This window comes from Chinchilla lanigera, unplaced genomic scaffold (assembly GCF_000276665.1).
Source record: "Chinchilla lanigera isolate Chin_1 unplaced genomic scaffold, ChiLan1.0 scaffold00065, whole genome shotgun sequence".
NCBI lineage: Eukaryota > Metazoa > Chordata > Mammalia > Rodentia > Chinchillidae > Chinchilla > Chinchilla lanigera.
The window spans coordinates 13,881,054-13,905,511 of record NW_004955466.1 but is presented as its reverse complement, the minus strand read 5'-3'; the positions used below and the strand labels follow the sequence as shown (position 1 = coordinate 13,905,511).

At 41.4% G+C, this 24,458-nt stretch overlaps 2 protein-coding genes across 2 annotated transcripts in view; both read right to left on the bottom strand.

The window, feature by feature from the left end:
- The window catches only part of Atg14 (autophagy related 14), a 74,196-nt gene extending 66,995 nt beyond the window's left edge, over positions 1 to 7,201 (bottom strand). Inside the window, exon 1 of the mRNA XM_013521995.1 lies at positions 6,940 to 7,201. Within this exon, the coding sequence (XP_013377449.1) occupies positions 6,940 to 7,160 (221 nt within the window). The 5' untranslated portion in view covers positions 7,161 to 7,201. The remainder of the gene's footprint in view (positions 1 to 6,939) is intronic.
- A 1,008-nt stretch (positions 7,202 to 8,209) lies between these two features.
- Tbpl2 (TATA box binding protein like 2) overlaps positions 8,210 to 24,458 on the bottom strand; it is a 27,874-nt gene continuing 11,625 nt past the window's right edge. The window contains exons 6-7 of the mRNA XM_005399237.1: positions 16,762 to 16,856; positions 8,210 to 8,577 (exon numbers count right to left, since the gene is read on the bottom strand). Coding sequence (XP_005399294.1) covers positions 8,501 to 8,577; positions 16,762 to 16,856 — 172 coding nt within the window. The 3' untranslated portion in view covers positions 8,210 to 8,500. The remainder of the gene's footprint in view (positions 8,578 to 16,761; positions 16,857 to 24,458) is intronic.

The following is a 24,458-nucleotide window of genomic DNA, read 5'->3' as shown; positions in this document are numbered from 1 at the left end:
AAAGGAAAAGAAACTGCTCAAAAGGAAAGAACAACTGGGACGGCGGAAAGGAGAAAAGAAGGAAGGAAAAAAAAAATATATATATATATATATATACACCAAAGATAGCTAAGATAATTGTACTACTAATGTCTATTAGTTTATTGACAGGAAAAGTTAGTGCTTATATTGTTTGATCAATTTTATAAGCCTGTATCTGGTAATCTGAGTAACTACTACTTTGAAGATAACAATATGCAATATAATAACCACTGTTAATTTCCTATCTTCTTGCTTTCAAATTCTGTATCACTTTTATTGGCTTTCTAATTCTTTTTAAAATAGAAAAACAAAGTATGTTATAGGCAAAGATAATGTCTTTATGAGATGAGTTTTTAAAAAGCAGAACAACAAACTATACACATATGGAATGATTCCAAATATACATGTTGATGTACATATGCATAAAAACGACACGGAAAAAATATGAGACACTGTAATGCTCTTCTGTACTTTAAAAGTTTTCTATAATAGTCATACGTCTTAATTTCTTTTCTCATTGCTGAGACAAAATACTCAACACCCAAAGTTAAAGGAGGAAAGGTTTACTTGGCTCAGTTTGTAGAGGTTTCAGTCCATAGTTGGCTGGCTCAAAGACCAGATGGCACATGGCAGAGGGGTGCTGCAGAGAACAGTTCATGAGACCCACAAAATAGCAAAAGCAACAAGGGAGACCAGACTCCTTCTGTCCCTTATATTGTATACAGCCTACCTACCTTAGGGCGGGTGTAGCACTCACAATCTTAATCCCAGCTAGAACTACACCAAACCAATCAGCAGACTAATTTACTAATCGCACAGAATCACACATTACTTAATCCCAGCATCACACACTCTAGGTTCACCCACCTCTGAAAAACTTTGTAAGAGGCTTTGGGGGATATCTAGACACAAACCGTAACATCATACATACCTTTATAATCAGAAAAAAAGATGCCATTCAATTAAAACTCTTCATGCTTCCCCTTTTGAGGATCACATCCACTATAAAAAGATAATACATAATTTCCCACAGCATCTAAAAATCTTAGGTTCCTTCAGACAGTGAGACCTTGTCTCAAAAAAAAAAAAAAAAAAAGAAAGAAACGAGGGCTTGAGACTTTCACCTGGCTCTGAATTAAAGTGATCAACCTTTAAAAAAAGTCATTAAAATTTCACAACACCTCTCCTACAACCTGATCCCCAAAGCATCCTGTTGCTTCCTGGCAATTTCCAAAAGCAAGCTGGACCCCTAGGATGTGCCACCCCTGTTGGGCCTCACTCAGGGAAGCACTGAGCTTGCAGCAAATATCTCTTTCATCTTCACACTGAGGCAGCACCTGCCTGGACAAATCTTAAGACAAATCTCACCAGAGCACGTGACCCTCCAAGACAGCACAATCTAAAACACAATAGGATTAATTTTCTCGTATTCTCATGCGTCCCCAACATACACACATACACACACACACTCTAAAAACATAGTTCAGCTATGGAAATGAACATAGCCCAAGAGTAAGTCAGTCTCAACAACACTGATCTTCATTTTCCTCATCTTCAAAGTAGATTCATAACTCAGGGGATTGTGGGAGAAACAGGTGACTGTCAATGTGAAAGCCTTTTATAAATTCTACAGAGTAAGTGGAAAAGGTTATCCAGGGATGCTGACTCAAAAAGCTCTATTTTCTTAGCACATCCACATCTGTCAGTGGCAGTACTATGAGTAAGCACATGAATGGTGCTACAAAACAGTACTGAGGTTGATGGACTCTTCCTGAAGATAGGGTGCATCTGTCCTCCCACAGGGCTTTTGTTCTGCTGAGCACACAAAACTGAACTCCCTAGGCAGTTTTCACAGGCCACAGTACCTGAAAACCAAAAAGATTTGTGAAGGAGAGCAGAAATATGTAAAGGACACTTCTTGGATGTTAGCTGAGCCCTCCCCATGATCTACCTAAATCCCTTAGCATTTTTCAGTGTGTTTAGGGCTTGTATTTCAGTTTTGTGGAAAATTATAATCATGTATTTTTAAAAGTTACAACATGTTCCTGAACATGTACTCATATAAAAGCAAAATGTGTCTTTTCTTCTACACTTGAAAATCACTGGCTCCTACACCAGCAGGTATATTTCCCCAGGTTTCCTTAGAACATGTTCCCAGTCGCATCCCTCCACCTGTAACAGACTGGTAACTAATTTCCAGTTTTGAGTGGCAAGATCACTTACTCTGTCAGTTGTATATTGCATAATAGTGCCATCTTGGTGTCTGATGGCACCAATTTAATCCAGAAAATTATATTCCTTTAAGATGCCTGTAATTTTAAACTGTCCCACAATGAGCACTAGGTCCAAAGCTTATCCTGAGGGTATCGCTTAGTCACAATCAAACTTTGGCTCAAGAATGCAAGGCCTACCAGCAGCCAGTGTAATTCAGCACAGAGAACAGCCTTTCTCTTGTGTAAACTGCCAAAATAACCTCCACATGTAACAGTGCCCAGTGGGAGCCCATTAAAAAGTATTTTGGCCGTTAGGACACAGGCCTGGGTCCCTTGAGTCTTTCACTGTCCTACACACTAGGTCCAGTGATGTTGAGAAAACAAAGGAAAACTATCACCACCCCAGGGCACTGGGGACTGAACCTGGGGCTTCATGCACGTTGAGCAAGCTTACTACCACCGAACTACAACCCCCGTTCCAACAAACCCCTTTTGGAAGGCACACCCGGTTCAGAAAACGGAAAGATTGGTGAGTGAAGCTAACTGAGCAGACTGCTGTACAGTCCTTTTATCCCTGAACCAAACCCCAAGATTTCTTTTTTATTTCTAAATTTTGAATGGTTCAGGTCTTTGTTCTTCATTTTTCTGCTTGGTTAGGAAAAGAAATCCTTAATAACATATCCCACTTCTGAAAATTCACCTCAGTGTTCAGATTTCACACAGAATTTTTATGTAAGTTTTAAACACCATTGCCTTAGCTATTCCTTTAATAACATGACTAGGTGCTACCTTCTACCCTGATGCTGAGCTGGTTCTATGATAAAACAAAACCAGAAGTCAGCTCTTCATGAAACTCTACTCTGGATGTGGATATTTTCCTACAATAAATAACATTACACATCATGCTTAGCACCACGAGACAAATAAATTGAGTACCATGACAGCAGATAAAGGAGAGAGGTTGAAACATACTTCAATGAAAAAGAGAAGGCCTCACTGAGGAAGTGACATTCAAATTCACATGTGAAAGATAAAAAGCGCTCATCAAAAGGTCCAGGCAGAGCAAACAAGAAAGGTTCAATGGTGAAAAGTTTCCTATGCTTGAGGATTTGAGGGAAGGCTCATAACTATGAAGCACGAATGACATGAGTTTATTTTCTGTAATGCTTAATATATGCTGGACATCCTGAAAAGCACTGTAAATGTATACTCTTACGTAAGCACTACCAGAAACCTCTGAAGCCAGAACCCTGCCATTTCCAAAATGACATAAGCATAAGAGGTTAAGAAACTATTTCAAAATCACATAGCACACTGTGAAACTTGGATTCAAGTCAATACTGCATGAATCCAAAACTCACTTTTCAGTTTGTTTGTTTGTTTGGTTAGCTGTTTGGTTGGTTGGTTTTTGATGTTGCTGTTTCAGCACTGGGCATTGAACCCAGGGTATTTACATGAAGCTACAACTTCAGCCCCTTTTATTCTGGAACAAGGTCTTGCAAAATCACCTAGCCTGGGCTCAAATTTGTGATCCTTCTGCCTCAATCTCCCAGCGTGCTGAGATTACAGGCTCATAACACGAAGTCTGGCTTCTGATTCACATTTCTATTGAGGCCGCTGCATGGAGGCCAAAGGCAGCAGAAGGGGAGTGTCTGAGTAAAAGAAAAGAGACCACTGAGTAGTCAGACTGAAATGGTCTTGGCCTGGATTAGAAGTAGATACACTGAAAATATATTTTGGTGTCAGACTGAATTAGGCTGGATGATGATTTACATGCAGAAAATAAGAGAAAAGGAAAAACTGAAGGTAAATCCCAGGTTTCTGGTTTTAGTACCAACTGAATCATGAAGAATGATACTGAAATGGTCCAGTTTGTGAAGGGGGCATAGATTCATTTAATCATTCCATAAATCTTTGCGCTTCTACTACATTAGTGTACAACAGGACACAAAACAAAGTACTGCTCTCAGAGTTTACATCACTGCAACTGGGAGTAGTTGAACAAACTAATTTGTAAACCAGATAGTGGTAAGTGGCTAGGGATAATATAAAGCAGATTAAGTAGGAAGGTTACTATTTTAAGTGAAAACTTCAAAAGAGTTTCTGTAACTTATAAGGACAGGCCTAACAAGAACAAAGGTGGCACTCCTGAAGCTAGAAGAAAAGAGACCTTGGCAGCGTCAAAACGTCTGCAAAGGCCCAGAAGCTGAAGTGTTCTTAGACTGACGAGAACGCCACTTTGATGTAGCAGAGCAGGAGAGGAAGAAAACATGAGATTAGGTTAAAAAAGGAACACATTATACAGAACTTGATTAGAGGTTTGATTTTTACTTTGAGTAAGACAGAAAAGTTCTGGAAGACCTGAACCAAAGAATGGAAGAGGGGTATTACACTGGTGATAATGTGAGAATTACACTAACAGGAGGCAAGAGTGAAAGCAGAGAGCAATGGGACAATAATCTGATGAGGGATCAGACCAGGGATAGTGAAAGAATCAGGTTTCCAAGAGTGGATAGGATTTGTCAATGAGATCAGATATAGTGGCTTAAGAAAGGAGTCAAGAAGGACTGAAAAGTGGTTTGGCCTGAAAAAAGGAAAACCAGAATGGTGGTGCCTGGGTTCATAAATTTAATTTGTTCTACGATTTTTGAAAAGATGGCCACGTTTGTGTTCGTATGGGAAAGGTGGGAAAGATGGTCATGGTCATGTTTGTCACCTGATGCAGAGTTTACAAACAAAAACAAAATGTTGCCAAATATTTGTTTCCAAGCCACAATGTTTGCAAACAAAAGCTTTGGTGAACCGAGGTGTCAATATACTGCCATTTACTGGGATGGGATGAGCTGTGAGGAACAGATATATAAAATAAAAATCAGAAGTTCAGTTTGAACGTTACAATGGAGAGACCTATTACAAATTTAAATACAGATTTTGACATGGGTAGCTGTTTTATAGAAAAGGAAGAGGTCTGGGTCAGAAATATTTAAAGTAGGCCAGGCGTGGTGGTGTACGCACGCCATGTAATCCCAGCAGTCCTGGAGGCTAAGCAGGAATTTGGGGCCGGCCTGGGCTACATAGTGAGTTTAAGGCCAGCCTGAACTACATAACAACACCCTGTCTCAAATAAGTAAACAAATAAACAAACAAACAAATAACAGAAACAGACTTGGGAAAAAGTGTAAATGGAGCATCCAGAACCTAATCCCGGATAAATTCTATCAGAAACTTCCAGCTCATATCTAGATTCTTAAAATAACCTGGCTTGATTTTTATATTACAACAGCAATGAGCCACAGCACTGAACTAAAAAAATTGCCATACAAATTTCCAAAGAGAAAAAGAACACTGTCCATGATCACAGGAATATTAAATCATTCTCAAATCTAGCGGTTGTACGGTGTAGGAGTTAAGAGCATGGGTACATGAATCCAAGTTGCCTGGATTTTAATTTGAATCCCTACACTTACTAGCTGTGTGACACAAGGCAAGGCACTTACTGTGCAGTTTCCTCTAAAAATGTACTGAACTGTGCAACTAACTTTTTGAATCAAGTATATTAATAACATTGAAACTAAACTATTGAAGTGAGGTATGGTGGTGCGTGCCTGTAATCCCAGCACTCCAGGAGGCTGAGGCAGGAGAAGCAAAAATTGAACTACCCCTGAGAGGTTTAGCAAGACCCTCCCTCAATATAAAAAATTAAAAGGGCTGAGAATATCGCTGAGAATGAAGATGCTGGGTTCAATCCAGTACCACAATAAAGAAACTACACTGTTAAAACAGAACACTCTGCAACTAATTATTAGTTTTTTTCAATTATCTGGGCTGGGTGTGGTGGCACACGCCTGTAATCCCAGCACTCGGGAGGCTGAGGCAGTAGGATCATCTCAAATTCGAGGTTTAGCCTGGGCTACCCTGAGTTCAAGGCCAACCTGAACTATATAGGGAGAGCTTGCCAAAAACAAAAATCCAAAACACGTTCCTGACCAGGGAGATAGCTCAGCGACACAGAGCCTGCTGGGCACGCACAAGGTCCTGAGTTCGAGTCCCCATACCAAAAAAAAAAAAGTGGAAAACATATTCCTAAGTACAATTCTCTTAACTAAGGGACTATAGCTCGCTGTCTTAAATTTTAAACAAAGCCAAAAGACGTTCCCAAATAAGTATTCAAACAATCTTTGGAAGCAGACAGGGGGAAAGGGACTGACCAGCTAGTCCTAGGTCACACAGTATGCACCTCTTAGAACAAGGTCTGCCTGTGACAAAGGCTATCAGGGGCCAAATCTCTCTTGGCTAGTCAGTGTTTGACTGTCTCCTGATCCCTAGAGAACGACTCTGATTTGCTTTCAAAGGCAGAAAGGTTAAACCAAGTTTTGAATGAGGCTACAACAAAGAACTAGGAACTGAACTCTAAGCAGTAACAGGGAAAGCCTCCTCTGGAGTCGCCATCTAGTCCTTCTCCTCCACTACCCAAGAACACGGTAGTGTCAAACTCCTCTCAGGTGGGTAAGGAGGAAAACAGCGCCTTCCCTCACCTGGCAACCCCCATCCCCAACCTGTCCACAGGCAACAAGGCGCCGGCGCAGAGCAGCTACTCTCTGTTTGGGCTCAGGGGTCCGGACAGGGCACCCCAAACTTCAGCCTTTGGCCACCAGGCGGGAAGAGACAGAAGAGAAGAAACAACAGGGCCGCGGCAGCCGCGTACCTCTCCTGGTCGCGGCTGTCGAAGTAGACGAAATCGCCGCTCTGGACGCACTTGGCGCAGGTCAGCCGCCGGCGGGTGGTATTGCACAGTGGACACCGCTCGACCGCCACGTACAGCCCCTCCGCATCGTCCACGGAGTCCACCAGGTCCCGGGCCAGGGGCCGGGGCCCACTGCCAGGAGCGTCGAGCTCCACTGCTCCCTTCCCACTGGGAGACGCCATGACGGTCGGAGCGCAAGGCCAGTCACGTGGGATTTTGTTTTCAACCAGGTGCATCCTGGGCGCAGGGCGGGCCCTGGGCGGGGCCTGGGCGGGGCTTCCCGGAGCCGGGGTCACGCGCGCAAAGGAAATGCCGCTGCGCTAACAGACCGCGAGGGCTCCCGGGCTTCTGCAAGGAGTTGCAGAGCTAAGCCCAAGGGTTCTGGGCGAACGGGACGGAAAGAAACAGAATGTAATTCGCTGAGGATCCTTTTACTTTTGGGTAAAGCTACACAACACCATGCGAGGTCCTGGAGCCCGCTGCCCTGTGGCACCCCTGCCTGCCCGGAGCCCGCTACCCTGTGGCACCCCTGCCTGCCCGGAGCCCGCTACCCTGTGGCACCCCCGCCTGCCCGGAGCCCACTGCGCTTTTCTTGTCAGGTGTCGCCGCAGCGTGCCGGGAGGTAGGTGCCTGTCACCGCTAACTTCTACCAGCAGTAACCAGTGAAAACAGCCTGACCCCAAGTTCTGTTGTGTTTGTAAGCCGAGCCTTAAACCGGCCAGCCCTCCTCCCGCCCCTGGGCTGTGCCTGAGTCTGGAGGAGGATGGAGGGGGCTGGAGGAGGAAGAGAGGAGAGGGATCGAGAGAAGGATGGAGGAAGATGGAAGAAAAGGAAGACGGAGGGGGAGGAGCTGGAGGGGGAGGAGGAGGAGGTGGTCCTAGCACAGGTCCCACAGTGTGTGCTGCCTAATAGGATCATCTCTGTGATCTTTTTATTTTCTGGCACTGGAGATTGAGCGCAGGGTCTTCGCATTGAGCAACATCCATAAAGGCCTTTTTAAACTTTTATTCTGAGACAGGGTCACCCAGGCTGGGCTCAAACTTGGAATCCTCTTGCCTCAGCCTCCCAGGGTGCTGGTATCACATGTGTGCACCACCATGTCCAGCTACTTCAATATTTTAAAAAGGCAGAATATAGACATTGTAATTTCTATTCTGCTATATATTATACATGATTTTTAGTTTATGCAATTATTTGAAATTTCTATATATTGCTGTGTATTTCAGCAAACACAAGTTAATGTTACTTATATAACAAAAGCAGAGCATTCAATTTTAATAATGCTATAATATTCTAACAAGGCCCCAAATCTTTCAAATTCTAAATTTTTCTTCACTTTTTAAAACATACAAGAGTCATTTTGAATAAGAAATTGTTTTCATTTCTTAGACGCAGTTACGTAATCGCCATGTAATATAAGTCAAAATGCAGTTGGACATCTACAATTAAAGCCAAAAGAATCCGGCTGTTTTGTGCTGAACTTCTACACACATTCAAAACAGCAAAATGTTGAATGATGTACTCAGCCTTTTTTAAAACTTTTTAGAATAGGATAGATGTTTTCAAATGCTTCATAGATCTCAGAACGTTCTTTGGCACCTATAAAGAAATCCAAGTTTACATAATCCTTTACATAAAAATACCAAAATTTTCTTAACACTAAGATTTCATTGTGTTAACTCCACATACTTTTTTTTTTTTTTTTTTAACAGCGCTGGGGATCAAACCCAAAGCTTCACATATGCTGTACTACTGAGCTACTACCTCCAGTCACTTTTAATATGAAGTCTTTTTAGCCATACCTGGCTACTATAGGCATTTTCCCACAAAACACAGACCCAGAGTTTTTCAGTACCCACTCTGTGGATATTGTCTTTAGCCACACAATTTGTTTTGTTTATTTCATTATTTTCTGTTTTAGACAGGGTCCAGCTGGTCTGAAACTCCCAGCAATCCTCCTGCCTCAGCCTCCTGAGAATTGGTATTACAGGCATGCATCATTATGCCCAGCATAGTTCTAAGAAATTTGAAGTACGGGATGTTACTACTAAGTGTGCCACAGACACGACTCCAGAGTGGCTTCAGCACCTGTGGGCTTCAGCAAAACAACTCTGAGATTCACTCATCTCTAGTTAACATCTTGATTATCTAATACTAACAGATTTAGAAACTGCACAACTATTACAGAGCTTTAGATTTTAGTGTATGGGAAAGGATTAGAGGGAAAAAAACTATAGCATTGTCACCCTAGAGTTTTGGGTTTCAGCGGATTTTTAGCGTCCTTATCTAGGAGTTAGGGTAGAAACAGAGACAGTCTCCGCCCTTGAGAAATATTGTCAGTCCCTCCTCCTCTCTCAGCATCAACCATCAACATGACTCCTTCTGCCTTCAGAAGTGTGGGCAGGTTGTGCAGGGCACTGTGGACTGGCAAGTTGTCCACTGATCAAGAAGTGATGATCTGGCACTTTAGGGACAGGAAGCAAAGAAGGAAGGAGGTTAATGAGAGGACTGTGAAAACTGTTAGCGTGAGGAAACATGGAAAACAGCTAAAGTTGATTAAGATTTTTCCTGAAACTAGGTGCGGTGGTGCACGCCTGTAATCCCAGCACTCTGGGACTCCGAGGCAGGAAGATTCCAAATTCAAAGCCAGCCCCGGCGATTTAGCAATTACATGTCTCAAAATTTAAAAAGGGCTGTGGATGTGGCTCAGGGTAAAGATCCTGGGTTTAATCCCCAGTACTACAACAAAGAACAGAACAGAACTACAAAGTTGAATAATCTGGGAAGTGGTTATCTGACTCTCTGATTTAATCCCAGCAGCATGCAAGAGGCAGATCAAGAGATTTGTGAAAAGCAGACAGAAATCAGAATTCAGAATCAAGAACAAGGGCCAGGGATTTAGCTCAGCAGCACAGTGCCTGCCTGGCAAGCGTGAAGTCGTGAGTTCGATTCCAAGTACCAAAAAAAAAAACAGTCAGGGAAGAGCTATTAAGTGTATACTTTTATTTAAAAAAAAAGAAAAATGAAAGCCAAAAATGCTCACAATGGTGGTAAGAATGTAAAATGGTTCAGAATGTGAAAAAGAATTGGGTAACTCATCAAGAAGTCAGAGTTACCACAGGACCTGGCCGTTTCTCTCCTGCCTAAACCCTATAAAACTTACAGCACCCATAGCCGGGGCATGCTTGTAATCCCAGCACTCGGGAGGCTGAGGCAGGAGGACTGTTGCAAGTTCAAGGCCAGCCTGGGCTACAAAGTGAGCTCAAGGCCAACCTGAACTGCATAGTGAGACCCTGTCTCAAAAAGACAAAAAAAAAAAAGCTGACAACACCCAAACAAGTACATAGATTTTTTACTGCAGCTCTCTTCATAGTAACGAGAGGGTAAAAACAGCCTAAATGCCCTGCTCAACACATAAATAGATAAAAATTTGTAGTATATTCCTGCAATATTAGCCATAAAAAGGAATGGAACACAGAGGAATGCTACAACAGGGATGGACCCCAGAAACATGCTGAGTGAAAAAAGTCATATGCGAGAGACATAATCCCATTTATATGAACTATCTAAAATAGGTAAATACATAAAGAAAATCAAAACTGCTATTTCCAGAGATTGCAGAGAAGAGAGGAATGTGGAGAGGGTGTGGATAAGGGCCTGTATTTTGTTATTGTTTCTTCACTACTGGATGCTGAACTCGGGGTCTCTCACTGAGCTCTATCCCCAGCCAGTTTTGAATTTTCTTTTATTTATTTATTTATTGTCTTTCCGTGACAGGGTCTCACTATGCAGTTCAGGCTGGCCTTGAGCTCATTTTGTAGCCCAAGCTGGTCTCAAACTCAGAACGATCCTCCTGACTCAGCCTCCCAAATGTTAGGATTACAGGTGTGGGCCACCACCCGCCACTTTAATTTTTATTTAGATAGGGCCTCACTAAGTTGCTAAATTGTCCAGGCTGCTCTTGAATTTGCAGTTTTCCTGCCTCAGCCTGCGGGGTGCTGGAATTACAGACAGACATGTGCCACCATGCCCAGGTTTTATTTTGGACCATGGGAAAATGTTTTAAATAGAGGTGGTGGTATATTTATAATTCATACAGTGTACCAAATGCCACTGAACTGTTTGCTTTAAAGTGGTTAAATTTATGTTATAGGAATTACACTTCACATTTTAAAATGTTAGACTCCTGAGGTGGTGCACACCTGTAATCCCAGCTGAGGATTAACTCGAGAGGCTGAAGCAAAAGGATCGCTGAGTTCGAGGCCACCCTGGGCTACACAGTGAGGTCAAGGCCAGCCTAAACTACATAGCAAGACCCTGTCTCAAAAAACAAAACAAAACCCAAAAGAAATTCAAAACTTGAAGAGGAAGTCCTTATACATTTACCTTTTTTGAGAGGTAAGGGTAAAATGTTACTCATGGCCCAAGAGTTTACTATTTGTGGTTCTCCAACCTGCAAGAAGTAGGCTGGTGAAGAGGGTGAGGTGTGCACAGATAAGAGAAAGTCTGCACCTTTGGGGTAAGAAAAGTCACTTTTACGTCTCAGGAAAGTTTAGTCACCGCACTAAAGTTTCAGTTTCTAAAGAGACTGGTTTTGTAGCAAACAAACTGAGCAGAGTTGGAGAAGCAATAAATAAAAGACTGGCGATGGGGGAAATGGATGAGGCAAGAGAAAGGGGAAATAAAAGAGACCAAGATCATATACATAGAATATATAGTTATATATAATGTAGATCCACCAATTCACCTCATGAATATATTTATTATGTACTGCAAACATATACTAATAATGTGCTCACTTCAGCAGCACATACACTGAAACTTATGCTAATAAAAATATTCTAATAAACTAACAGAAGTTTTAACAATTTAAAAAAGACTTACCAAAGAACTCCTTGCTCTAGCTTTATGGAAAATTTTGCCTTCTGGAACCACCTTCTTGTTAGAGACAGTGAAATATAATAGGGAGCAAACACACAAGCCCCAGCCCCAAAACCCGGACTGGGCCCCTCACTCTGCATTTCCTGAGAAAGAGTGTCCAGCATTCCGGATCACAGAGCCCTTCACTTTCTTCCGTAGCACTCTGTAAACCATCCCTACGAGCCCTGTCTCAGCACAGAAAGGACGCCTCCCAGAGTCCCTGGGGAGCAGAAACACCACCCCTCAAGAGGGAATGGCCACTGCAGTGGTCATGCTCTGTCACAGAACAATGACTGAGGTGGCAAAAGGGCAGCAAGGAAATTCCCTCATACCATTTCCTCACTTCAAAGGGAAATGAGACCCAAGAAATTGAAGTTGCCTGAATTATAAATTAGCATCTATGGGAGAAGATTGTGTCTCCCATCTTCCTTTACAACTAAGCATCACCAACACTTGTAACTGGTTGTTAAATGAGAGGATTCCATCAATTTAGTCAAATTTTTTTCTTTTGATGCTGGAGATTGACCTCCACAAGGGCTTTGCCACTGAACTATATCCCCATCCCTAGTCAAACATTTATTTAAACATTTCCTCAATGAAATATCAGTATCAAAATTTAAGAATATTGTAAGTAGCCCCACAGTCCTCTTAATAATCAAAACCCAAATTTGTAGCACCAGACTCCAATTAGATAACCCTTGCCTGTTAAGAAAAGCTTAGTTTACCTTTTCTGTAGTCTCTAACAACTACTTTAGAGAATAAGCACCATTCCCGACCTTAGTGGCTGAGATGAAAATTCTATGGCCACAACTTAAGTGCCAACTCTACCACTAACTAGCTTTTAAATAACTGGCAAATTATATAACCTTTGAGATAGTTTCCTTATCTATAAAAGAACAAACCTTCTCGCATGGTTGTTATGCTAACATGAGCTGATGTTTTAGGAAGTCCTTTGTAGACCACAACATTTTATCAACCCTAAGCCATTTTATTGTCCTAGAAAAATATATTCCGGGCCAGGTCTTGTGGTGCACGCCTGTTATCCCAGCACTTGGAAGGCTGGGCAGGAGGATCGCTGCAGGTTCAAGGCCATCCGGGACAACATAGGGAGTCCAGGCTAGCCTGAACTAAATAGTGAGATGCTGTCTGCTGGTACCTTCCTCCAGGTGTTTGTGTACCCCAAATTGGGCCCCTGAATTTTTAAGCCCTCTGCGAATGAAAAGAATCTTGCTACCTAAGGTTGAAGAACAAGGCCCATTTGGATCTAAGGTTGTGGCAAAATATCCTAAAACACGAAGTTCTAGGCAAGGTAATTTAGGACAAATAGCCTAAGCAGGTGGAAACCCGGATGGCTAATCATCAGTTGTCGTGCAGTTTTTTTCCTCGACAGCACTGAGGACTGAACCTCACACTGCGCTACATCCCCAGCCTTGACTTACCTAACAGAGGCAGAACTTAAATTTCAGCTGAAACATTTCATCCCTTCACAAAAGTGGTCATCCACATCTCACAAGAATGAAGAAATTTAGTTCACCTATTTTGTGTGCTTGTGGGGCACCACTCCAGACAGACTGCTTCAAGCTTCAAAGCTCACTGGAGCAGATAAGAACACCTCTGGCCAGCTTTGCGGATATGACCTGCTGTCTAGTGCAGGCGCAGGCGCAGGTGCAGACTGGGGAACAGTTACACAAGAATGACTTAGCTACACATGAGCTAATTCAGTCAACATGAAGGATTGTAAATATGAGATAACCACCTGCATAAGAGGTAAACAGTAAAGACACAGGCTGCTGTCTTGCTGCTGCCTGCCTTTTGAACCAGTGTCTGCCTCAAGTGCATTCTGGGAATCTCACCTGCCCAAGTACCTCTTCAGGCCCCTAGCTAGGACAGTGCTTAACAAACGTAAGGGAAGTATATTTCTATGGTCTTCAATGTTCTATGTTAATGACATTTTTACTTTTCTATTTGACACTTGTAGCTGAGGCAAGAGGATTGCATGTTTGAGACTAGCTGGAGCTGGGGCAATTTAGCAATATTCTGTCTCAAAATAAAAAGGACTGGGAGATGTAACTCAGTGGTCAGTAGTGGAACACTTACCTAGTATGTGAAAGGCTCTGTGTTCAATCCCTAGTCCTATGGGGGGAAAAAACCTAGCCAATGTGTACATGAGGATCTTTGTTTTTTAATTTAGGATAAGTGGAAAAGCTGATCTGAATTAAGGGTATTTAAAGAAACATACAATAAGACAGAAAGGTGGAACAAGCCTGTAATCATAGCTACTCAGGAGGTAGAAGGAAGAGAAACCCAGATTTTAGACAAGTCTGGGCAATTTAATGAGATCATATCTCAAAATAAAATTTAAAAGGGGTAGAGTTTTTGCATATTATGAGTGAGACTTTGTTTTCAATCCCCAGTACTGCAGTAAACCAACCAACAAATGACAAAAGAAGTTATCACAAGTTAATGAGGAGGCCAGGAACCTGTTTGTCAGGTTGGCGGGTTATCTGAAGTGGGACTGGAGATGAGTTGGCTCATGCCATACTAACTTGGCATTCGTTTTGGTAGAAAAGAAGAAAATAGTCAGGCATGATGGCATACACCTGTAATCCCAGCACTTGGGAGGCTGAGGCAGGAGAATCATCTTGCATTCAAGGCCAGCCTGGGCTACAAAGTGAGTTCAAGGTCAGCCTGAACTGCATAGTGAGACTCTGGCTTTCAAAAAAAGAAAGGATAATGTATAGTAAGTCAGACAAAACTAGATGAAAATAGCAAACTAGATGAATAGATTAGCATGGAAATGAGCCAACAATATCCCTTAAGAATTCTTTAAAACCTTCTTATATAAAAAACTGGTAATAATAAGCCAACTGTAAAAAGACAGAAATATAGCAAAGAATAATTATCTCTAAGATTATGGTGACCAGGTATGGTAGCACATACTTTTAATCCCAGCACTCAGGAGGCTGAGGCAGGAGGTTCACTTGGAGTTCGAGGCCAGCCTGGGCTACAAAGTAAGCTCAAGGCCAGGCTGAACTGCATAGTGAAACCTGGTCTCAAAAAAAAGATTATGGTGAACTCACACAAATCCCTAGGGAAAAAAAACTAAGTAGAGAAAAGGGTAAATTAGGTATACACTATTTACAAGAGATAAAATGTTAAGCTGGTATGGTGGCACATCTGTAGTCCTAGCACTCTGGAAGCTGAGACAGATCACTGAGGGTTCCAGGCCAGCCTAAGCTACCTAGTGATTTCAAGGCCAGCCTGAACTCTCGAAAAACAGAGAGAGAGAGAAAGATAAAATGCTATTCATTGGATATGTTGAAAAATGATCAATTTATAGTCTCTTTGGGTGGGCAGAGTACTGGGTATAAATCCTGGACCTTCGCACTGAGCTATATCCCAAACACGTGTTCACTCTTTTTTCTACTTTTCATTGGTTATAGAGATTAACACTTTCATCATGGCAGATCTGGATATGCGCATAATATCCTGTGGTCATTTTCACACACATACACATGCCCCCTTCCTCTGCCCCCTGTTTCATATTTGAAGGGAGATGTCAATATCTATCATTTGCTTGTCTCTATCACCCTTATTACCCACTCTTATACCCCCTGCCCCTTCCTCTTATTCTCTTCTTGTCTAATCCCTGCCTGTGTTTATTTTTTTATTTTGATACCTGTTCTCACTAGGACACCATGTTGCCCAGGCTGGGTTCCAACATGGGATCCTCCAGCCTCACCTCCCAGAGTGCTGAGATTACAGGTGTGCACCACCACCCCTGCCATCGGCTTCTGTTTCTGATTACCAGTGATGTTAACACAGTGAAATCATTTCACTTACACAATTTAAGAAGTTTTCTTTTTATGTTTTTTTGGTGTTGGTGAGGGTTTGGTAAAAGATACTTCGATACATTGCTGGGACACAGGAAAATTGTATATATCCTTAAAAGAATTTGGCAATTTGAACTAAAAACCTTGGAAATAGTCATGTCCTTAAACAAAAGTTCTGTTTTTTTTTAAAGTAGGGTCTTGCTCTGTAGTGCAGGCTGGCCTTGAACTCACAGTGATCCTCCTGCCTCAGCTTCCCAAATGCTGGGATTACAGCCATGCCAGAAGTTCCATTTCTGAGCATCTATACTAACAAAATAATTCTCCACATGTAAACATAGCCAAATGTGTATACCATTTATAAGAAGCAAATAAAGAAGGAACATTCAAGAATCTGACAATAGGAGAATAAGCTTGCTTCCCTATCTTGTAGAACAGAGGTCAGGAAATATAGTCCTGCTGGCCAAAGTCAGCCTGCTGACTAATTTTATCAGCCTTTAAGCCAAAAATGGTTCTTATATTTTTAAGTGGAGGGGGAGGGATTAAAAAAGAACAGTATTATGTAACATAAAAGTTCATATTTCAGCACCTGCTCCTCTTTGTGACATCCACTGCTATCTGCTTTGCAGAGGTACAGGTCAGTGGTGAAGCAGAGACCCCGTGGTTCACAGAGCCTCAGGCAGAAAAGGTCTGTGGACCCCTTTAAACACTGCTCAGCCACAAAAAGCCTTCATGTGCAAGTCTAACAATCAGGTTGTATGTGTTTTTTATATGGGTTAATAAAAAGGCAGGCTATAAATGTGTGCATGTGTGTGTGTGTGTGTGTGTGTGTGTGTGTGTGTGTCTATGAAAACAACATAAAATGTTTCACGAATTGGGATTTTCATTTTTCCAGTATTATACAGTAGCAAGAATGTTACTACCTGGGCTGAACTAATGGTGAACAATGCTGTTTAAAAGGAAAAGCAAAGCATATAGCTATTGAATTTTATGAAAGTAAAAAAAAAAAACAAAAAAACCACTTACAACTTACCTGTCAGCACAACTTTTCCAGATACAAAGATAAGCAACACAATTCGTGGTTTTACCATTCTATAAATAAGGCCAGGAAATAGTTCAGGCTCATAACTATTAAAACAGAAAAGGAAAAAGTTAAAAATAGCACTATTCATCTATTTTTGTAAAACTCAAGACCCAGTGTATTAAAACTGCATATCATAGTAGTTGTAAATAAGTACTATGTTACCAAAACCCTTTTAGCTATCTTGATTTAAAAAAATAGTTCTGAGAGTAGGTATTTGTTTATCACTTAGAATACAATTTTTGGTTATAATATTTTTGATTTGCAAGCCGTTCTAGGCTAAAAGAAACTGAGGTAAACTTGGTCATCAGATTTGATGTATTATGATCTTGCTGGTTAAAGTTCTCCATCTTTGATCAAAACTCTGCCAATGTAAACACTTTTTGAGATTTTACATATTCCCAATAAAATAAAAAATTTATTTGGTAAGCATTTATAAGTTGTTAAACATTTTTAGCAGATAGAACCTGAAAACAATTCTAGACTATAACCATTTGTCTTTGAATGTTTGCCATATGAGATATGACTGAAAAATACAGTTATGTATAAAATGTAAACATATGTAAACATTATGTATGTGTAATATACAGAACTTTTAAAATGTTTTACTATAGTTAAAAGACACTGTCATTAATCCCCCTCTACATACTCTCATTGGCTTCAAACACTTGTCTCTTTCTGGAGCAGTTTGGGAAATCCCCTTTCTCATGTCCTAGGTGTGCTGCTGTGGCTGAGTCCATGTTCTCAGTTAATTTAAAGCATTACCCTTCATGCATATTCATTCTAGGGATAAGCCAAAAGCTGTACAGTGCCAGATGTTCTACTTTGACAGAAATTGCTGCAAATGTTTTGGCTTGACTCAGGACATCAAAGCAACCACAAAAAGACACTCATAAAAGAGGATTTCCAGAACTGCTTCAGAAAGTGATAAGAAAGAACGCATAAGTATGTTCCACATGCAGGGGAATATTGAAGGAAGATGAGTGGCAATGTGTCTTCCACTGTAATAATTGTTTCATTTTTAATTAAAACATTCACCATAGTTTTTATCACACCTTGTACAAAGAAAGACAACTAACACACACAATTAAAAAGACATTTCTGGGCTGGGCAACAGGCATTTCTAAAATGCCCCAATATAAAGAATACTCCCGCTGCTGTATAACCTGAGGATGAAAGCCAGATGGAGCATGTTTGGGGCAGGCAAAAACAAGACTAGAAAGAGACAGCCGAGGGAAAACAGAATGCCCTGGCCAAATGAAAACAAGATGACTGAGATCATAAAACCAGCCTACAAGGAACACAGAACTGGAAAAGCCCAGTTCAGGTGGCTGATACCGCGCACTTGATGAAGTCTCACTGGGTGCTACTGCCAAATTTCAGAAGTTGGAAATGGCCGCGAGAAACACTTCTAGTCTATCCTTAAATCTGCTCTACAAAAATATACTGTTGGCTAAAAGAAGAAAAAACAGGAGAAGCTGCGCTTATCGTTTTAGACCCCTTAGTAGTGAGAAAGGGAGTGTGAAGTGTGGTGTAGACACAAAATTGGTTTCAAGAAAGGTACACTTGAGGGCCATGACTTGAGAATCTGCAAGGTAAGATGGCTTCCTGTTACCATTCTTTAAAATGAAGGATTTACGGCCAGGCCTGGTGGTGCACACGTGTAATCCCAGCACTTGAGAGGCTGAGGCAGAAGGATCACTGTGAGTTTGAGGCCAACCTTGGCTACAAAGTGAGTTCAAGGTCAGCCTGAATTGCACAGCAAAACCCTGTCTCCAAGAAGACAAAAAAAAATTATTTTGAATTAAATGAAGGGGGCCAGGGATATAGCTCAGCAGCACAAGTGCCGGCCTGGCAAGTGCAAGGTCCTGACTTCAATTCCCAGTATCAAAAAATAAATAAATAAATAAATAAAATGAAGGATTTATTATAAATTATCTCACAGTTGAAGAAAAATAAAGATAACTAATGAGGCAGTATATTCTCCATGGGACACAGTCAAAGCTCCCCAGTGAGCTCAGGTTTTTTAAAAATGGTGTAGGGAGGAGAGAAAGAAAATGGAAGAGTGGTGATTGGTAGCAAAGTCAGCCACTCAGATCTGGAATTCAGACACTGAAAATAACAGTTTTTCAAAGAAAAAAAAAAAAGACAAGCAGACCGCTGGGAATCTGGAACTGACAGAAAAAATTAGAAGCTACAGAAGTTGGAAAGAAGGACCACAGTGCAGAGAAAAGAAGCAATTTGGACTCTCTCTCAGCACTTGCAGCTCACAGAGAAGGGATCAGGGCAAAGTAGCTCCCAGGGCTGGGGGACCCGGGGAGAAACAGCAGCAGTCAAGAGGGTTTGTGAACTGCAGAAGCAGCATGAGGTTTTGTGCCCACAGAACTCCTTCCACACTGTGTGAACAACCCGGAGAGGAATGAAGCACAGGCGTTCACCTTCCTGCCAAGAGTGTTCGATAAGGTACCATTATGGGAAGGGGTTATTGTTTAAATCTGTGATTCAGAACAACTAAAAGACAGTTTCACTTCAGGGCTCCCAGTTTTACCCTGCCATGCTGACTGGGTGAGACAGTCACAGAGAACAGCCATGGACTGGGAATGTGCTGCAGAGAGATCCCCTGAGAAATACAGACTCAGGGCAGGAAGGACATGGGCCCAACTGACCCATCCTCAGTACTCCTGTGGTCAGAGGCCAGGCCCAGCTTGAGTCATGCTCAGAAACAGGAGGGTCTGAAAGTGACTGCTGACATTAAATACTTGAGCCCTTGTCCTGCTGCCTATATCCAACACAGATCTGAGGTCTGGTTGCTTCTTCTACCCACCAATAAGAGCAAGAACCTGTCTCAGTATGGACATTGCCACAGCCTGAGGAGAACAACGGCTTCTGGAACAGGGGGTACACCTCACAGCTTCACAGGATGTAAGGCTAGGCAGAGAAAACAGACTTTCTGGACTCCAGAACTATGGCTACTAGAAGGAAGCCACTCATTCAGAAATTCAAAGAAAAAATTTTTGGTTTTGGACTCATTTTTTTCTTTTTTTCTTACTTTCTTTTTTCTTAATTTTTTTCTATTTTTATTCTCCATATTATTTTTTCTCGTTTTCTTTTACCTTCTAGTTCTCACTTTTTTTCTGTTATCCTTTATCTAATTCTACAAATATCCTTCTACTCTATAAAGGATCCTGCTTCCCTTTTGTCTCTTCATCTCCCCTTGTTAATTTTTTCAAATTTTTCTTCTTGCATTTGCCTATGTCCCAAACTCTGTATCTTTATATTCAGTACAGCCATTCAGCTTTATTAATCTTTAGGTAGGTAACTCTATTAATTAGTGTTGAATTTTTTTCTATCATTAGTAGAGGTATAGTTGTTACATTTTGTAGATATTTTCGGTATGTCAATATTTGGTTTGTTTTAAGGTTTTTTCTGTAATTGTAGGTTTCTTTTCTAAAGTTAAGGGTGGTACATTATTGGCTCTAACGGTATGTAACATCCAGTTTGTCTTGGACAATATCACTGTTGCTGATTTACTTGATATTGCCCAGGGTGCATAATCATTGCTATTAATAGGTTTTCTCTGTATGTCAATACCTAGATTACCTTCATGACATTAACAATACTGTGGTCCATTCCTGGAGAGTTGGGTGCTGGGCCAAGGGCACTTCATATCCCCCCCATATTAACAAAGGTGACCAGATCTTGGGCAAAGGGACACACCCTTAGTGCATCACTGAAATGCACATGAAAGAGATCTCTGTACAGTAATGCCTCACTTCAGAAATGCCTCGATTCAGTTAGCTGACAGAAGCATTCAGCAACAGTTTGCTTCCATTTCTGAGCTCCACATCTGGTGACAAACACAATTGCAGCCATATTTCCCCTGACACGTGGTCATAGCTTCCTCTGATTAACATTGCAGTCACACATAGACCTGTGCACACTTGCTGTGAAACAGTACTGTAGAGTATTATTCAATCCAGCAGGTACCAAAGAAATTACAGAGCAAGTGTGGTGGTAAAAAGAAAGTGCAGAGCGGTAATGAAGGTGACAAGCATGTGCAGAGCAAGAATGAAGATAAGAAAGTTCAGAGCAAGAATGGTAAGAAGGAGGTTTTGAAGAAAATAACCATTGAATTGAAGAAGGAAATTACCTGAGCATGGTATTCGTGTGACTGATCTGGCCTCAGAGTACAAGATGGCAAAGTCATAAAAAAAAAAAATTAAAAAAAAAAAAAAGATGGCAAAGTCAACAATCGCAACTATTTTGAAGAGCAAAGACACCATCAAGGAGCTCAGGTGAGAAAAGGAGTAATGATGTTAACCAAACAGGGGACATAAGTGCTGGAAGAGGTGAAAAACTTGTGTTAGTGTGGTTGAATGAGAAACGGCTGGCAGGTGATAGCACTAGCAAGGCTATGATCTGTGAAAAAACCAGGAAATTGCACAGTGATTTACTGCAAGGAAACCCCTCTACATGTGCAACAAGTGATGAATTTAGAGCCAGTAGACGGTGGTTTGATAAATTCTGCAAGAAAAGTGGCACACACAGTGTGGTAAGACATGGGGAGGCTTCCAGTTCTGACAAGGCTGCTGCAGAAAGCATTAGATAAGAATTCACGGAATTCATGAAGGCAGCAGGGTACATTGCTCAACAAGTGTTCAACTGTGATGAAGCAGGGCTCTTCTGGAAGAAGATACCAAATAAAACCTACACCATGCAGGAGGAAAATGCCCTGCCATGGCACAGTCCATGAAGGACAGGTTGACTCTTTTGTTCTGTGCAAGTACAGGCACCAATCTGAAGATTAAGCCACTACTGGTGCACCATTCCCAGACCCCTCACGCATCATAGGAGCAGAATGTGAACAAGGCCAGGCTGCCTGTCGTGTGGAGGGCCAATGCAAAAGCTTGGGTCACAAGGCAGTTGTTCATGTAATGGCTGCTCAAAATTTTCAAACCCATCATTAAGAAATACCTTTCTGATTTGTGCTAATATTCTCTAGACAATACTTCATGCCTATATTCTGTACTCTGAGTAACTACTATGAAGATAACAATGCACAATGTATTAATTATTGTTACTCTCCCATTAGCCCGATTTATTTTACTGTGTTTCTATTTTTCTTCTCCCTCTCTTTAAAAAAAAAAAGAATTTGTGATAGAGAAAAGGGGTAAGGAAGGAAGGGAAAAGGAAATATATATATAGAGAGAGAGAGAGACAGAAGATAGTTAGGATAGTAATACAGCTAGTTTCTCTTAGTTCATTGAAAAGAAAGGTCCATGCTAATATTGTTTGGACAATTTTTCATGCCTATATCTTGTACTCTGAAAAACTACTATGTAGATAACAATGTGCAATGTATTAATTATTGTTACTGTCCTACTAGCCTGTTCCAGCACTTATGTCCCCTGTCCTACTAGCCTAATTCTGTTGTATTGTTGTTTTTATTTTTTCCCTTTAAAATAAAAAACTACAAATATTTTAAAAATAAATATCTCTCTGACAGGAAACTGCCTGAAAGGTGCCCTCTTCTGGTAGACTGCCCCAGTACACCCTTCAACCTTGGTGATACGGATGCTGAGTGTGATTTCATAAAGCTCAAGTTCCTCCCCACAACAGGACACCTCTTCTGTAGCCCATGGACCAGCAAGTGGTCTGCAACTTCAAGAACCCGTACACGAAGGTGCTCCTCACCAGATGTTTTAATGTCACTGAAGAGATGTCCTTGACTCAGTTCTAGGAGAAACATTTCAGTGTCCTCTACTGACCAACCTCACTGACAAAGCCTGGGAAGATGTCATGTGCTGGACCTTAAACTCAGCCTGGAGGAAACTGTGGCCAGAGTGTGACTTTAAAAGTCTGATGCAGGTAACGGAGATCGTGTCCATGATGAGAGTATGGGTCTGGATGTCAGTGATGTAGACAGAGAGGTGCTTGTTGAGAATCATAAGGAAGAGCTGACAAGGGAAGAACTTGCTGAACTCTAGAGCGAGCAGCAGAAGGTGCACGTTGAGAAGCATCCACTGAGGAAGAGGAAGACAGGAGGTTAGCTGTGATGGATAAAATCCATTATGGAAAAAGGGAATGAGTGCCAGGATTTCTTTGAAAGGCCCTGCCCCAACGTAACTATAATGTTGAATCTGATGAATGATAACATGGTCTCTCATTTCCAGAAGATTATGCGGCACAGGAAAAAAATGACATTAGGCAGATTTTTCATCAAAATTGACCTTACAGCTAAGAAGAATAAAAAGAGAGGAAACCCCTGGAGGAGATCACTCAATGTCCTTACAGAGGGGCCCTCTCCCTCTAAACAGCAGTCCCCTCCCACCCATCTTCCTGTCCTCCACGCCAGAAGTCACCTTAAACAGGGTTAGTATGCTCTCTCTTCATTCTGTACTTTGCTTCCTATTATTGGGGTTTAAAAATACATATGGTTCAGAATGGATTAACCTTATTTATATTCAGTTTATGAACAGAATCGTGGAACAAGTTAAGTTTGTGAAATGTGGCACCACTGTACTAGCAACAGCCTTTCCACTGTAAGCAACTGAAAACCTAAGCCCAAAACACACAAAAAACGGGGCTGTGTGTAGTGGTGCTAACCTCTCATCCCAGCACCTGGAAGGCTGGTGCAGGAGATTCACCATGAGTTTGAGGCCAGCCTGAACTGCACAAAACTTTGTCTCTAAAGACCAAAACTAGAAACATGAGAAGACAAGGCAACAAAATGCCTCCCCAAACATCCATTATCCCTACAGCTGAGACATGGGGCAGTGAGGGAGAGAAAAGCAAAAGCTGCATAGAACATATTTGAAAGTGTAACAGAGATTAAAAATGGATCAGTGAGATGCATGGTGGGCTCAGAGAAAATATAACTAATCAGACCATGAATGTAATAAATCAGCCAGGGAGCTTACAGAAGACTCTAATAAAAAGCTAACTGAGCTACACAAAGTGTTATAAAAACATGACCAGTTGAGCAAAGAACTGAAAAATTTCCATTGAAAGGTTCCAAACACAAATCCACAAGATTAAAAATTATACTAAAATTATGGGTATCGATTCCCACTACCAGAAAAAAAAAATTTTAAAAACTAAAATAAAACTACGGGTAGCAGAAGTGACCAATGTGAAGACAGAATATCAGACTTAGAAGACAGGAATGCTGTTAAAGACCAGTTACTTAGTAATACCTTAAAAACAACAAGACAACATGAAAAAATGATTCCAACACCTGCTAGATAATACAGTAAGTCCCTGACTTATGAACAAGTTCCGTCCGAGGAGAATATAAGTCAGATTCATTTGTAAGTCTGACAAAGTGAGTCTTATATACCTTTGACACAAATATGTAAAGCATAAAAAAAATACTGTATGTAAATTGACTTTTACAGTTGCCTTTAGTTGGTGGTACAGTGTACTACTACTCTAAATAAGCTATATTCACCTTTGGTTCCATAGTTACTGCTTTGCACTTCCTAGCAGTCCCTTCCACAGCACCTCTGATGATTCTTTTGCTTTTGGACATCCTGGGCTCTGCCCGAGCACTGTACTGTACACCATCACACTGCACAGTAAGTACGCTGCACAGTAAGCACACGGCAGCACAACTGTGACAGTGTCTGGCAGACACAGGAACTACTTCC